At 35.7% G+C, this 17,586-nt stretch overlaps 1 protein-coding gene across 3 annotated transcripts in view; it reads left to right on the forward strand.

The window, feature by feature from the left end:
- Nucleotides 1-17,586, forward strand: part of LOC100551145 (utrophin) — a 259,447-nt gene that overhangs the window by 222,669 nt on the left and 19,192 nt on the right. For 2 of the 3 annotated variants that reach the window (XM_010707135.2, XM_010707137.3), the window contains 5 exons: nt 90-256; nt 2,171-2,282; nt 9,029-9,165; nt 11,061-11,126; nt 14,793-14,858. In XM_010707135.2, coding sequence (XP_010705437.2) covers nt 90-256; nt 2,171-2,282; nt 9,029-9,165; nt 11,061-11,126; nt 14,793-14,858 — 548 coding nt within the window. Of the gene's footprint in view, nt 1-89; nt 257-2,170; nt 2,283-9,028; nt 9,166-10,789; nt 10,829-11,060; nt 11,127-14,792; nt 14,859-17,586 lie in introns of all 3 variants that reach the window. The other variant, XM_010707136.3, reaches the window with a different exon arrangement.

Here is a 17,586-nt window from a genome sequence, read left to right on the forward strand (position 1 = left end):
TAAAGAAAAATTGTTTGTCGAGGCTTTTAAAATTGTATTTCTTTTTATTTTTATTATTTTAAATTCATATATATGTATACTTTCCACAGAACCACAATAAGCCAGAAATTACTGTAAAACAATTTATAGATTGGATGCACTTAGAGCCACAGTCTATGGTATGGCTACCAGTTCTGCACCGCGTGGCAGCTGCAGAAACAGCAAAACATCAGGCCAAGTGCAACATCTGCAAAGAATGTCCAATTGTTGGCTTCAGGTAAGAGAAGGGGAGCTTGGTGCAGAGTTTCTCTGAAAATACCTACTTTTTTACATACAACAAGTACACATTCCATATTTGCTTTTTCACCATTTTATCCACTTAAGATAGGAGCTGCCATCCCTGGTTAGACCACAGTGTGGATCTCTGTGCAGGAGCACCTGAACCACTATGTTTCGGGCTCATCTTGTCCCACTGGTAAATACGCAGTGGTCTTGTGACTGACAGATGAGCAGAATGGGCTGTTGTCAAATATTTTGACACTGGTGGATACAAGAGGCAGCAAATGGAAGTTTAAATGCTCTCCGTATGTTCTGTGCACACGAGAGCAAAAGAAACTGATGAGTAAGAAAAAAAAAAAGCTCATCTATGTCTCACATAGGGCAGGAGGTGAATTGGTTACCTGCCCTGATCTCCTCCGTAAATGCGATGAAGCAGTCAGTCATGTCAGCCAGTACTGAGCTCCCTTCAGCAGCAATCCTTCCTTGCTTAGCACAAACATTTATGTGTTACTGTGATGAAACTTGCACAGTCTTGCACAGTTCCTATCTTGAAACATTGAACATGGTATAAGTTTAGACTGTTCAACGGAAGCTGTGAATTCTCAAAGGAAAAATGGCTCCAAGAATATTCTTGTTATTCTCCTGAACACTGCTTTTACTATGAATCATGAGGCTTTGGCTGTTCGGTGCCCTTTGTGAGTACAGTTACAGCTAACATACATCTGTGTGTTGATTGCTCCAGATTATAAAAGATGCAAAACGAATTAGGGGAGCAGATCTAAATATAACTGTTCACTTTTCCACTATTGTGGTTATATAATTCAGTGTTTTATTTAGGAATGATAAATTGGCCATATCTTTAAGTGATTCCAAGGCTTTTCTTCAGATATTGAGGCAGATGAGTCATTTTTGTTCCTTATGCTTTCTCTTTCTCCTTGCTTCTGCTATGCTAAAGGATAGTAATGTGAATCTTTGGTCAGACTCATCCCACCTAGCTTTAGACATGCAAACTTTAGTCAGTCTTGTAAGAGCTAGTGATTGTCTTCTTTCACTATAAATATGGAGGTGTTAAGTACTTCCAGAAGTTATTAATCTGATCTAAGTCTTTTGCCTGTTTTATGAGGAGATGAAAGATAGATGTTTCAGTTTTTCTTAATTAACACTTGTCAGAGCGTAGAGTGGCTAAGCTCCAGTTTATGTATTTTGTAGATGCCTAAGTTGGAGCTGATGCATCTTGTCTATATTGAAATATCTAGTGTGGAAAGGGAGAACATGGAGGCAGAAGAGAAGGAAAGGCAAAAGAATTACTCATTTTTTACTGTCTCTAATGATATTAGAGATCTGCCAAAAAAAAAAACCAACAAAACAACCAACGTGTCTAGCGTCTTAGCAGTAAGCAGGTGCTGCCATTTAATACATGGGCTCTTGAGTAAAAACTACAATCTTTTGCCTCAGCATCTTTAAAAGTGGACCTTTGCATTTATAAACACTTACTTACATGCAAAACAAAACATGAAATTCACTGTGGGAAAAACATGGATGGGTACTGAAAACTGCTCTCAGAAATCAATTTAATATAAAAACCATTCAGTAGCTATTCAATTTGCCTCAGCTAGCTCATTTTAGTTTCAGACAAATGATATAACCTCATCCAGTCAGAACCGCTATACTATAAAAGTAATGGTAGGTGGAGTCTGGAGATGAATCATTACATAATCCAGTTTTGGCTTAAAAATAAATAAAAAACTATCATTCTCCTGGCGGCTATATTTAGTAAAAAGGATATTGTATGTATTTTCTGCTTTGTTGCTTTGCTTATGCATATAGATGCTCCTAAGGAAAACCTGAATAAATAAATCAACTTAATGTTGATTTTAGGAAGCTCTAATCACTGTCTTTAATGTCCCCACAGGTACCGGAGCTTAAAACATTTCAACTATGATGTCTGTCAGAGCTGTTTCTTTTCTGGCCGTACGGCTAAGGGGCATAAGTTGCATTACCCAATGGTCGAATATTGTATACCAGTGAGTACCAATTTATTGCCCACTCTAAAGGAATTGTTTTCAAATTATTTGTAATCTAAATTATTTTTAACAGTCGTTTGACACCTTGATATTAGCCAGGCTTTCTTTTCCATCTGTCTTGCAGGGCCTGTCTTCTCACTCTTCTCTTTGAAAGTCATCTGGTGCTTTGCTAGTGCTGCTGATTTTTGTCAGGCACTGTGTTCAAATTCTGTAGAAATGGGGAGAATGGTCTACTCATAATATCCACTTCAGAAATGTTCACTGAGGGAACTTCATTTGTTTTGTAAAAATAAAACTGGAATCTTGAATATAATTGCAGTGCTTGAATGTGTGGAAATGCACATGCACTGTTTTAAAAGAACGTTTGAGAAAGGGACTCATTTTACTACTGCCGTAACACATAATAATGTTTAATACTCACAGAATCAGAAAATCCTGAGTTTGAAGGCCCACAGGGATCATCTTAAAATATTTTTAAAGATTCATGGTCTTTGCTTTTGTGTTGAAGATCTGTTGCTTGTGTCATGAAGACATAGTTGGACAAATGTTGTGTTTTCTCTTGAGTAATTACTGTTTACAAAGTTGTTCAAAAATTGGTGTGTGGCTGGAAGAAGAAAAAGAACTACATTTAGATGGTTTCTAACTGGTAATAATTTGAGAGTTTTACCTGCGCTGGCTAACAGAAATTAATTCACAGCGCAATTTTTTGCTGATGTAATATTCAAAAAAGATTTTTCTAAGGAAGTTTGTAGGACACTATTTTAAGTGCAGGATTGGGCACCACTTTTCTGGTTCTTTTTTTTTTTAAGACTAATCTCATAGGTTTTCAGAAGAATTTTCATTCAATCATAAAATTTAGTAGTATAATATGTATATAATTTAAGTAACAGTGCTAAAAGGTCTGTATGCTTAGAACAAACTCAGATTAGAAATGACCCATTATGTGAACAGAATTAAGACATGGCTATTTAACTTACATAATCAGTACCTACATGGAGTTCATTTTAACTGTTATCTGAGTTGAGTTATGATTGAAGAACTGATTTCACAAGAAGAATCTAATGCTATTGATTACTGAATCATAGGATCGTTTTGAGTTGGAAGGAACCTTCAGAGGTCATCTTGTCCAGCTCCCATGTAAGCTAGATAATGTCATTAGAGCCTGCTCCAGATATTGCTACAAATTGATCCTCAAAGATGATAGAGCTATGAAAAAAAATCACCTTTACTTACTTTATTACTGCTGTTTATAGCAATGTCCTGTGTATTGCTGGTGTACTAATTTGTTGCTAAGCCTCTATACAGGTTGAACTCAATGCAGTATAGTATTCAAGAACTTGCAAAATTGTTTCCAGCATGTTAGTAGAATATCTTATATATTTAGATGGAATGACGCTCAAAAAATAGCATAGTGCTGAGTCTATGCAATAAAAGAACAATAATAAAAATGGAGGTACCAAAGATGAATGTATTCCTTAGAATCCATTATATTACAGTACGATTAGTCTGAACAGAAAGAGTGCATCTAGTCTGCTAAGGTTAGCATGTTTTTAGAACCTTATCAGCTTAATTCAAATGCTGTTGATGTTACTTTTGTGGCCTGTGATGTATCAAGAGTACTAGCAATAATTAGAAAAAACAAATGCTTAACTGCTTAATAAAGCTGACATTTCGAACTGGAGCTTAATCACAGATGGAGGGAAAACCTTTTAATTGCCTTCTGGTAAGTTATTCAGTGTAGGGGTATGAAGGGATTTCTCAGAAACTTTGCTACTTAAATTTAATATAACTCAAAGAATGGCTTACAGAATCTGCATTTAAAATTATATTTGCAAGAGGAAGATCCTCCACAGTGTTTGCATCAGGTAGGAATTCCTTCATAATTTCAGAATAAGATCAGATAGTTGTGTATTGCTACTAAAGCCCAATCCATAATGCCCTTTAGTGTTCTCCTTAGTTTACAGTTTGGTTCTCTTGGTGCTGAAAATTGAAAAATTTATGATAACTATTTTGGTTATGTATTTTTTTCTGTAATTCACTGTAATCCTACAGTCAGAATCTAGCATCTAAATCGGGAATACTCTTAAGACCTTAGTTTTCTTTTAAATCCAAGCAGAAATAGTTACTGCATCAGTTTTCTTTCTCCAAACTATTCTGACTTTACAACTCCTATATTCCATAGCAAAACCTTAAAAGCAATTAATTTGATGTAACATACGGATCTCAGATCAGCAATGCCAAAAATTTTATCATTGCAAGCTTGATTTCTGTTGAGGTCCTGACCTCTGTGTCACTACACACACACCTGGCCATTAACTTGAGGAACTTTTTTTTTTAGCTTCTGTGCAAAATGGTGGTTGCAAAGGTTAACCTCTTCAACATGAGGAAATCAAAAATAGTAAAGATGAAATGGATTTGACATGTTGACAGAGAGAACTCTAAAATAATTCTTGGTGCATCTGAATACAGTTGGAATCAACTGACTGTATTTCACTTCAGGACATACCTCTCTCTTCTAGGAGCTCTCTTCTATGTTATTTTCCATTACATTTTGTTTGCAAATGGACTACTGTAAATTTTGAATGACTGGGTCCTCAAAAGAATCTAATGTGGTGTCCAAAGTAAATATTTTCCTAATGAATGTGTTTTTAATTTTAGTAATTTTTGTTGGCAGTTTACCTTGCAAAAGAAATGAGCATAATTTTATTACCCTAAAGATGCTCAGAACAGGATAAGAAAGATGTCAGAAAGCATTAGTTGAATTTTACTTTACCCTAGAGTGAAAATTTTGCTTCAGGCACAATAAAGCTTATCTGCAATAGTGCCTGCTAAGGCTCCTTCTCTAGGTAAGTCATCAGAAAGCTTAATGGCTACTGACAGACAGAGAAGACAGTTACATTCCTGAACATTAAGCAGCCTCGATGTTTTATAAGCAACTGACATAAGAAAGTCAGTGGTTTCATCTTGACAAGTTTATCAATTCACCAAGGGTGACACTTCACTGTTAACAAAATAGGGTTATTCTATGGGGGAGATTTAGAGAAAACAGCAAGAATGGGCTAATCTGAGTATTTTATATGCAAAACATTGCTTCCAGCTGTGGAGCTCAGAGACTATTACTCCTTTCCCTGAAAAAAAAATAAAATCATTGATATCAAGCAGCTGCTCAACATGCTTTTTTCTAAGTTTCTCTGTTCTGGTTGCTCAGCTAGCTAGCTTATATGATCTGCTACTCTTTTGCAACTTGTAAAATTCTGAGTTTAAAAAGTTGCTTTTGAAATTACAACTTGATTTCATAGCTCACAAAATTTGTAATGCCTCTTGGTGAAAAAGTGCTATGAAATGCCTCCATTTGAAAGTGATCAGAGAAAGGTCATCTTCATAGTTCTACACAGTGCAAACATCACTGATGCAGTAATGACAGATATAAATACATTTCTTGTGTCTTTAATAACCTGATTTTTTGTGGTATCTTCTTTCTTGCCTCTTTTGAGGACCATGAGATGCTATTTAAAAGTATAGGTGTGTTGCTGAATGGGAAGGAATGTGTAAATTTGAATATATGCTCAAGTTATTGGAGAACTGAGTAGTTCTGTATTAATTTAAAATATATGTGTGTGTGAGGGTTGCTCCAAAAGTAATGCTTCCTATTTTATTCCGTTGGTCCACAATGTCAGAGGCAGATGTTGGTGGTATAGCAGCAGAGGCTGAAGCTTTCCACTAATATTCCATTAGATTCTGTTACTGTGTGACAGATGACAGCAGAGGGGCAGTCTGACAAAATGACATCTGACATGGAAGTGCAGATGGAGCAAAGGTGTGTCACTGTATTTTTCCATGCAGCAAAAAGTGGCACCCATTGACATTGACAGACACTTACTGAATGTTTATGAAGTTAAAGTGGTGGATGTGAGCACAGTGAGGTGGTGGATGGTGCATTTCAGTAGTGGTGGCTGTTGTTTCCATGGAAATAAATAGGAGACATTAGTTTTGGAGCAATTGACATGTGTGAGTGTGAGATTTTTTTTTGGTTCTACTTTGACTTACAACTCCATTTATTCCTGGCTGTACTGAAGAGTGCTAATGCCAGTTTGTCAGTTATTTCATATATTTTCTTTGAGACGTTAAGAGAGTTTGTTAATTATTTATGTATGCCAGTCATGAATCTTAGTCATTCTTTCCTAAACTTCTGCATTTTTCAAGAACTAAGGTTTTAAATTGAGGCTGACAGAGTAGTCTTTTGCCTGAGAAGTTGGTTTGTTTTCTTTTTTTTTTTCTTTGCTTTTTGAAGTTCTTCTGTTACTATTTCTAGTACTTGTGCTATTGACCTATGTGGACCTAAGCCAAGATGTCATGACGCAAGGCGTTGTACAAGTCACCTGTTGTTTCTAATTTAATAGATAGATTCTACACAGCAGCTCCTGGCTATTCTTTTTCAGAAGATAAATGTTATAGCACCTCTCTTTTGGCATGGTTTTTGATTGGATTGTGTAGTGTGGCTATGGGTAAAAACATATGATAAATGCTTCTAAAAGTTATGTCTTCATCCTGTAAAAAAAGTTCTTCCGTATCTTCTCAAATTTCACTGGTTGTTATTATTTATAGTCCTCACTCAGTACATAGTAAAATTAGTCTTTTCAAGGAACTAGGTCAGACTGTCATACCAAGTAAATAGTACATCAGAGGAAAAGTTTGGCAGCCCACTGTGCATTTATTTCTGTAATGTGTAGGTAGTATAACTTTCATTCATTGGCCTTGGGACAGAGTTCCCATCTGCTGGAGTTACTGTTGTGTGAGAAGCAGCAGCCCTTTGGACTTCACAGACCTTATTTGGATGATTCCATGCATGTAGCAGATGCTTTCTGAGCATGAATTTGTGAGCCCTCTCTGAATTTTACCTGTAATAAAATCTGGGGGTTCAAACGTTTCTTAATCCCAAATGTGCTGATTTTGTTGCTACTCATTAAAGCCAGATGCCACAAACAACATCAGTTTGATTATCTACTGTTTTTACTGCTACTCTGACCTGCATTACAGATTTTATAACCGCTTGTATTATACACATTAAACATATTTCCATATTCATGTATGGATTTTATGTTTTGACAATAGAAAATACAGTTGAAGAAAAGTTTGTCTGACCTGCTGCTAGGCCTTTTACTAATAATTTAACTAATAAGTAATGGGGAAAGAATTACAAAACTGAAACACCCTTAATTCTTTTTTACAGATATTCGTTCACTTTGGCATCTTTTTATGTTAACATGCTTCTCCTTAAGCAGCATCTGCAGAAATACAATCCACAGTTTGTTACAGGGTTTGGGCTGTAGACTGTGAAAGCCATGGCAAACCTGCAGCTAATATAGGAGGTGAATGGCCACTTTTAGTTTTTTTTTATTTAAATTGCAGTTCCAAAAAGAAACACTGCTCCATGTGGTACCATTCTGTTTAAGTACACAGTTGTGTCTGAAAAACAGGAGTACTATAAAGTCAAATTGTATACTGTTGTTTCAGTCCACAGACATCTGTTATAGTCACTTTCACCTTCTATTGTCTCTTTCACCTTCCCTGTCTATTTTGCTTTGCATCCCTGCTTTGGAAGCAGCAATTAAGTAGCATTACCAAAGCAGTGTTGTCATTACTGCTGTGATTATTTCTAATTAAATAGATCCTTAAAAGCAGCTGTGCCAATTTAAATTCTGTTCTAAATTCCAGCTGTGGGAGTGAGATAGATAAGCATTTCTTGGTTTTGGAAAAGGCTACGTCACTGAGGACCAGTAGAAAAGCTTCTTCAGGGAGCTTTTGCTGGTTGTAGCTGGTAATTTTAGACTTGCAAAATCTTGGGGCTGATTTTCTTAGCAGCCTCACAGTGTGGTAGTAAGGAGGATGCTGTCCCGCTCTCTAGGTTTGTTACTTCAGGCGTGGGTTGTTCTTACCAGATCTGCTTCTGACTCTGCCTCTGAAAAACATCCATAGGATGGTTATAATTTTGTCTGCTGCAGCTATTTCTTGGCCCTGGAATGATACAGATAACTGTAAAAATCTGTAGGAAGAGATCTGGTAACATGAGAAAATTCTCATTAAAACTTGGCTCTTGCAGAAGAGAATGGTTTAGCGCTTACTGCTTCTATCCCATTACAAGGTTTTTCAGTTCAGGCATATAATAGCAGGCATTGAATATTTTGTGGCAATTTGTGAATATGTGGGGCTGTGTAAACAGTGTGGTCTATTGGCTTTTTATTGTTTTTATTTTTATTTTTATTTTTTCAAAGTAAAGCCATTTCTGTTAGCTGTATTTTTTTCAGCAAAGCCATTGCAAGGCTTTTATTTTTTTCTGTGAAGGTGAGTAACAAGATTGATGTGCATGAGTATACTGTCAGAAGTATTTTCAGTAACTGAAAGTATCTCCTTGTATCTGGCAAACTTTGCTCTTTTCAGTTTTGTAAGACTGTTTGTAAATGCTCAGCTTAAGACTTGAACCTGTTTCAGTTTTTCTCTAATTTATAAAGTAATTGGTAAATCTAGTGCATTCATTGCTAGAAATTTGAAGCCTTGCTGCTTTTTTCTAATAGAAGGGAGTTTGTAGATGCATTACCATTATTAGTGTGCTGTATTTCACAACACTAAAAAGACGTTTTTAATATCACTAGCATTTTGAAGTTCTTTCTTCTTCCAGGAGAGTAGCAGCAGTATCGTTGTCAGTGCTATTTAGCAATGTTCAATTTAATTTCTTTTAACTTTTTAAGACAACATCTGGGGAAGATGTACGAGACTTCACCAAGGTGCTGAAGAACAAGTTCCGCTCAAAGAAGTATTTTGCAAAACATCCGCGTCTTGGCTACCTGCCTGTGCAAACAGTTCTGGAGGGTGACAACCTGGAGACGTAAGCTTAATTATAGAGCAAATGCTCTCGGCATTACTGGTCTGCTCCACTAAAAACAAAAAAGTGAAACCAAAGAGTGGGCAGTTGTTTGCTTTGTTTGCAGATCTTGCTTGAGTTTGAAAAGTACACGTTTTTATTTTGATAAGTATTTGGCTATATAGCCATATAGCAGTTAGTTTTGGAGAGATTTTAGTGGCTGTTTTACAAAAAAAAAAAAACTTTTATAACCTTCAGGAGACGGGAACCTTCTGGAACATTCCTTTTTATATGGTCATGGTTAAGTTCCTAGAGTTAGAAATCTCTGAGCTAATGAGGTTCCTACAAACTTCAGAAATAGAGGAGGACTGATAGAGCAGAGCACTGTCTGTTCTCCCCAGTTATTCACTGTGCTGACAGAAATACTCTACTTTATTTACTTAGGTGGTTGGTCACAGTCAGCAAAGGAGGCTCTTACATGAAAAAAATCAAGATATTTTAACAGGGCACCAGAAGTGGTTTCATGAATTGACTCCTTATGACATCTTGGAGTTTGTGGTTGCTTCTGCTTGCATTGTCTAAACACTGCACCACCAGCAGTCACTGTGGAACTTCAGCATATGTGCTCTGTTTGTGTGGCAAAGCCCAGTGCACTTGTCCATGCTCAATTTTGTGACCAGAGGATTGTGTGTGTTTTGGTTTTTTTTTGTTTGTTTGTTTGTTTGTTTTTTGTTTTGTTTTGTTTTGTTTTTAGTAAACAAAACCCAATCATTATCAGTTTAAGAAACAGAAGGAAGTAATCTGAAAATTGGCATATCTGGCCTGTGTTCTAAGCATAATGTACACATAGATGTTAAATGCTGTTCACCAGAGCAGTCCTTGACTGATCTGTATTTAACAATATATGTCACAAACAAAGGGAAGCAAAAGTTTGCCAATAGTGCCAGGAATTTGAGTATCAAAACTGTAATCACAGGTTGGGGTGAAACTCTTTTGGCCTGTCATGTGGAAAATACACAGATAAATTGCCAGGACCATGCTGAGGAAACTACTGGTATGGGTTCTCCCTGCCTCAGGTGACAATTCTCAGTAGTATGGTTCTTGAAAAAAGTTAAATTGGAAATCCTAAATGCTTATCTAAGTGATAGAATACTATACAATATATATTTGCCTTAGATTATTTTTATGCAGTAGGAAATAACTTCTACATATAGTGGGCTGTTTTGTTGTTGTGTTTCTTTTTCCCCAGTATGTTTTTGTAAGAGTATTTTCTAGTTAGTTTAAAAGTATGTTTTTGTAAGAGTATTTTCTAGTTAGTTTAAAAGGAATGCTCCAATGCTTGAACAGTATTTAAACAAATTGGTTGTGGTTTACAAATTCCAGTTTAATCAGTAATACTGTTTTGGTATTCTTTAGAATGTGATTTTTAAGAAAATAAAGTTTGTAGCTCAGTTTCCTGTCTTTCCATGATACGCTGTAATATCTGTTGCTGTCTCTTTTCAATGTCAGTTGTTGCTGGTTCAAATAATGACTGGGTTGTTGGCTAAAATAGTATGTGTTTCTCTAGCATTCTCTTGCTTAAATGGCTCCAAATTTTGTTTCATAGTTTCTTTCTTTCTTTCTTTCCTTTTTTTTGTCTTCCTTACAGTCCTATCACTCTCATCAGTATGTGGCCAGAGCAATATGAGTGAGTATGCAGAATCCCTTTGTCCAGAAAGCTTGATAGACTACTTTTCTCTAAGCTGAATTGCTGCTAATCTGATGTGCATGAGCTATAGGGCATGGCTGACCCAAAGCAACAGCCCCCCTCGGCAATATTGTGAATTTATTTATTTGTCATCGGTCTAAATTACTTTAGAATAATTCTACCTACATCATGAATTGCTTTTGACACCAATAATTTTTTTTTTTAAATTTAGCCCTTCTCAGTCTCCACAGCTATTTCATGATGACACACACTCCAGGATAGAGCAGTATGCTACTAGGTAAGAAATGCACAGACTGTTTCTCGCCAGTACACTGCATTTTGTGATTGATTCTTGCTGATTTTAATCTACTCTACTGGCTGGGCATTATTTATTAAAAAAGATATAATTCTCTGTACTCAGAAGTAAGTCAAACATTTTTAAATCATCAGCTTCTGAATACAGTCATGTTAAATATAAAGTAGATGCTTTCAATCTGTCAACTGTCATACAAAATGAAAACTTGCAGAATTACTATATTATTTCTGAAATGGGCTGTTTTCCTTTTATTTTATTTTTGACTTTTGGGAATAAACTTAGCATGTTGATATATAGTTTCTCTCAGATGTATTTTAGAGCCAACTTTTCTTTCACTTCTGTGATAGGCTGGCACTATTCATTGCCATTGACTTATAGCAGAGGATATATTAATTAAGGATGTTTTACAGCCTTTTTAGGGTCACCCAAGACCTTTTAGGATATAATGTTTATTGTACAGAGTCCATCTCTGTGCTTGAGTGTTTCATTGAGCTCTCTTTTGTCTGTTTGGAGCCAATGAGATTTAAGCACTAACCAGAGCTACTCTTTCAAAAATAAGTAAAGACAGTCTGCTTTTAGGCGAGACAGAAATTGATCCATATTCCCACAGGAACTGACTTGGTTTTGCTTTGGGTATTTTTTTTCTGTTGTAATTGATCTATGCATCCTACAAAAAAATGAACTTTTTCAGCTTTTTGAATAAACATTAAAATTTTATGCTCAAATTACCTATTTGCTACTGTAATCTTACTTATGGGCAGCATAAATAGAGCTTCAAAACAGTTTGTTAACAAACATCTATGTTACCTATCACATGATCTATTTAGAAAGGGAAAAATGGAGCTGAAACTGATGCTGAAAGATTGTCTACTGTCAGCCTCATCTCTTTTCTTTTTTCTCTTTTTTTTATCTCAACAAACTGCATTTTCATTCTTCCTTGAAAATATAGTATATTGTCAAAGTTGTAGAACTTGTCAGTTACTCGGAACATGTCATTCGTATAAATCAGCCAGTGTTTCTTTGAATCTATGACTTCTCACTGCTTTCACAGTTGAAGACTATGGGTAAGTCTACCATCTGTACACAAAGAAATCAGAATTCTCTACAAAGATGTAAGAATTCCTTGTCCCTTTATGTCCTTTCTTCAGTCTGTAATGCCATAATGGCTGTCTGTGTCCCGATGAGGCTATAACTGTGTACCCCATTAAGAATCAATGGAGGTCCCAAGTGCTGTAAGCTGGTTTCCCTCTTCTCTTCCTCAAGTCTGCCCTTCAATTGATTAAATTTCTAAATGTGGACTATGCACTGTCTAGGGCTCTTTCGGGATGCAAAGCCCAACCTGTACCTGCTATGTGCGGAAGGTGGTTAGCAAAATAACAACAACCAAAAAACAAACAAAGAAATAAACAAAAATATATACAACCAACCTAATTTTTCTACTCATAAGCTATCTATAAGTTTTCAAGGTATTTTTCCTCCAGTAATAAAATCTACAAAATGAAGACATAATTTACTCTGTAGCTTTCATAATTTTTATTGTGTGCTTTTTAGGTGGATCTGCTACCATGAATATTTCACATATAAATTAGTAAATATTTTAATTATCCCAATCCTTTCATCTAAGCTTCTTTCAAGAAGTACTATGTTGGTGGAAAACCTGTTAGCCAATTAGTAAAGGATATCAGTGTTTTGAAATATTTGTTGAAAAGTATTCATAACTGTAAATAGTTACGCATACCACAAGTGAAACTGGCAGTAAACCTTATGTTTATGTGATTGTCTTTTCATTAGAGGAGATAACTAGGGCCATGTTAAAAAGACTGTAGCGAAAACAGTGTATTAGGGTTAAAACCTTTATTGTCACTGTTTGAAGAACATTCAAGTCTGTTTTCCGATAACAATTCTTATGGTTACATTGTGTTTCAGCAAAAATCCTGTGTTCATACAATACTTATCTGCAATGAGCTGCCTTTTTCTTCTGTGTCACCTCAGGGCTGCTTCTAGTACACTTTCTCAGCTTTCAGTTTGTCTCCCACCTGAAGGCATTTTGCAGCAATGGAGTTCCTTTCTGTCTCCCTCTCCTGTCTCTTGGCTCCCCATGCTATTCTAAGCAAACCCTCACTAAATGGTGTGGATTGAAAACCTGACGATAACAGTAGAATCTGCCTTTGCGAGATAGTTTTACTGACTTAGAAATTCAGGGAACACTGCTGTCTGAAAAAAATGCTTTACCACACACAAGGGGATATGAAGATGAGTTTAAAAATCAGCAATGTTTCATGAGAGTCTTAAAGATGCTGAGCTGAACAGTATTACAAAGAATTGTAAGCACCCTGCTTGTGCTTATTGCTTGCTAGGAGCTAGAGCTGCTTGAGATGGCCAAGAGCAGAGGTGGCTTGGATGTCTTGAGTCACTTAGCAGCTTTTCCACCCTTCAGTTGAGGGAGCCTCCCTTTAGGACACAGCGTTGCCCTGATAGGCAAGGTGATCAAGACAACTTCAACCTGTGCATGCTTTCGCTGATGCTCCTCAACTCTGAGGAATACTAACAAGCATACAGATGGGCAAACTTCTTCCGTGCTAAAAAAATACACTGGAGTTCATGGGGTTTTTTTTAGGTCTTTACCCACTGCATTCAAAAATAAAGTTGGAAGATACCTGTAATAATGCATATTGCACTTGCAAATTTGAGTGCAAAGTTTAAGATATCTTTACAGCAAAGGAAATACCTGTATTTATATGCACAGTGTCAAGTGTTTCTAGACTCTTATATGTCTTATATAAATAAAATATATCTTCCCTAGAAAGCTGAATAGATAGAAAATTCCTGAAATATAACAGAGAGTTGTTGTGGTGCTGGTGATAATTTTACTAAAGTGAGAAATGCTCATGTGCAGTAGTCCAGGTTCAGGCGGAATTCACTATAAGTCGCAGTTTCTTTCATGCTTTTACAAAAGCAAGCAGCCTTCAGGGTAGAGATGCGCACAACTGGAGAGATGCAACATTTTATATTTCCTACATTCTGGAGCGAATTCCTTCTTCTGCTTTCTCATTGGTTAAGTACTCCGGGTTTGCAGCCTATCCAATACTTCTAATTCCCTTAGCGGATGTGCCGTCCCTGTTTACTACTTGATTAACCCCTCCCTTTTCTCTTCCTCTTCTTGTTTAGTTTTTATCTATTATGGTATGCTGATATAACATCTTGTAGTTAACCTTATCCTCTGGCTATTATTCAGACCATGGAACCAGTTTGTACCAGTACTTCTCCTGAAGTTTCTCAAAAATGCTGATCTTCTATTCTGCAAACAGGAATTTATTGTATCCAAGCTCTGCAGCACTTCTTTGACGTCACTACATCTTATTGTTATGCACAAACAGCATTTCTTTCCCCACACTTAGATACAGAACGTACGCTTGTTGTTTGTAGCTTAGGAAGTAGAATTAGTTCATTGTAGCATAAGTTTCTCATAAAAGTTCTCTGAACTATAGGGTTTTTTTTTTGGTGAGCAAATCTACGTATTTATTCCTATTCATGTGTATCAAAGTTACCGCATCTGAGCTGTTTCTAAGCAGAAGTGATCTTCTCAGTGCCTCTATTGAAACTGTTCAGCACAATCTCTGAAAGTCATGGTCTTTCCCTGCCTTTCAGGCTTGCACAAATGGAAAGGACCAATGGCTCCTTCCTCACAGACAGCAGTTCCACCACAGGAAGCGTGTAAGTAACTCTTGCTCATTCAGGCTGCTAGGAACCTTGGTTATCGGTGTAGATTATAATCCTTTGTAAATTGTAACACGGAATTTAGCTCCAGTGACAGCAACAAATTAGTATGACCCCAAGAAGAACTGGCTAAATTTCATTGTTCCAAGAATCAGTTGTGTAAATGGGTGATTCTTGTTTGGTGAAATAAGGCAACCCTACATTTATCAGCCACTCCACTTCAAAAATGAGGAAATTTCGTATCACTGGAAAAAAATCACAATTCTGTTGTTTCTATTTTGTGTTCTCTTCCTGCTTTTATCATAGTATAAAAGAAAAATTCTTTGTCAAAGTAGGCAGTGGAATGGGTCAATAATTTTTGCTACCTCCCAGAACAGTTTTATTCATTGCAAGAAAATGATCAATACTGCAAGCTATACAGAAGAGTTTTGCTATTTCTTGCTTAGGTATCAGTTTGCTGGCTACTGATTCATGTTTGTAGTCGGGAATTTAAACGTAGTCCTACATAATTTTATCAAAGCTGTTTTCCTTTTTAATTATGTTATGTTTTTATTATAAAATTCTTTGTTAAAATGAATTGATGAACCTGAAAAGCATAAAATCCTTTGAATTATTGATGAATTAAGTACAGCTTTTTTGGTGATAAAATACATTGATGTTTTAACCTTCCTGTGTTTTCTGTTCTGTTAATTAAATCAGTGTAGTGGGACCCTGCCTCTTCACAGTTATTAATTAATAAAATAAACCTTTTTTAAGGGAAAACAAATTAGTTAGAAAATGCTGTTATTCTCAGTATACTTTCATTTACTGTTTTAAAATCTGACTATGAAATTACCTCCAAATTTACTAATAATGTGAGATTTTAAATATTCTGCTTCAAAGAAGCACTTGTGATAAGCTTCAAATTCTTTTCTGTTTGATAAGCTCTACTTATATAAAGCTAATTTTTTTCCTCCCATGTGTAACTGGGAAACCAATGGCAGAAGTGCAGCCAAACCATTTCCTTTTGGTTTCCTAAAAGAAAGAAAAAAAAGTACTGTTATTTGGTAGGGAAAGCTGGAAACCTGAAAGCAGCAAAATGCTTATACACTTGATTGAGTTGTAATTTTGGATTCAAAGAATATACACATTTGAGACAAATAAACATGATAAGACCAAAGAGCCATCCATTCTAATAGTAACATGAGATGTATACATTTAATTTTTATTGGCAATTCAGCTGCTGATTTTTAAATGTAATTTTCTTTCTCACCTATAAAAATATTCTTTGTTTTAAAAAGAGGGGTGAACATGCTGAATGTGTGTATAAAATTGGTAGAGAGACTTTACAAATTTGTGTCTCAGTCCTGTTGTCAGAAGAGAACTATTACACAAGAAAATATACAGAAGTTCAGAGGCCAAAGAGGACAAAAAGAAACTGTTTTACCCGGTGATACTTCTTTTGTTTGTGGATAACACTGCATATTTCTGTTAAGCTACATGTAGAAGTACTCATAAAATCCTTAAGAACTGTCATTTAAAACTTATAATTAAATTATTGTAGAAAACGGAAGATCCTAAACTTACGATGTGTTAAATGTTACCTCATAAGGTCAGGATCCCAGTTTCGTTCATAATTCACCAACAGGGAGAACATTGGGAATCTAGTTTTGTAGCTCAGCTCTATTTTTATTGTTTGACAGCTTGATGTTAAAATATGCAAGCTGTAATTGTTCTGTATAGACTGAATTAGAAGGAGCAATTTGAAACTTCGACGTGCATTTTTCAGCTCAGAGGCAGTAAACCTGAGAAAAATCTCATTTTCTTATATTCTTTTGAAGCTTTGGGAGATTTTTGATGATTTTAAAATCAAATTCTCTCTTTGAAATTGGAGTTATGTTCTGTGATCTTTATCAGTCCTCAGTAATCCCACAGCTTACTGTAGACCTGTAACAGAACCAAAGTTGCACTTAGTATTGGAAGAGCATTTGCTTTAGCCTTGTCAGGTTAGCAAGTTAATCACCAGTAAGTTTAACATACTTCATTCTTCAGAGTGTATGTGTAAGAATTTTTCTTCATTGAAGTATAACCACCAAGGAAGACTAAGGAGAGAAAACAAGGAAGCTTATGCTGTTGGTTAAATATCGTGAGGTTTCTTTATAGAAATGAAAAATAAAACGTTCTTCAATGAAACGTCTTCTTTTTTAATTAACCTCTTGTCTTGAATATCTTCATGATATCCCTTAACTCTTTAGGGATTTCTGCACTCCACTGGGATGTGAAAATTCTACTAAAACATGTGCTTTCCTGAACTGGAAAAGTATTTGTAGACAGCAAAAATATATATATATTATATATATACAGCAAATATATATATTTTTGCTGTAGTATGTCCATTCTGTTAACAACAACAACAACAATTTATCTAATGTTTTAATTTTCTGACATAACAGCATTAAAGACTTTTCATAAGGAGAAATGAAGACTTTTCAAAAAGAATGTGAAGTGGTATTCCCTGCGAAAAGCCACGCCTCACAATTTGACAAATCACAGTGTAGGAAAATTAAAAGACAGAAGACATTTTTAGAGAAACAGGAGAACATATTTCTCTTATTCCTGTAATGTATGAACCATCCTAGCTAGCCCACACTGAAATTAATTGTGCTGGACAATAATATGAATTGTTAGTGTGTAAACGTGAATGTTTAGTAGCTGGATTTTTTCTTCTTTTTTTTTTTTTAAATGA

This window comes from Meleagris gallopavo, chromosome 2 (assembly GCF_000146605.3).
Source record: "Meleagris gallopavo isolate NT-WF06-2002-E0010 breed Aviagen turkey brand Nicholas breeding stock chromosome 2, Turkey_5.1, whole genome shotgun sequence".
Taxonomy (NCBI): Eukaryota; Metazoa; Chordata; class Aves; order Galliformes; family Phasianidae; genus Meleagris; species Meleagris gallopavo.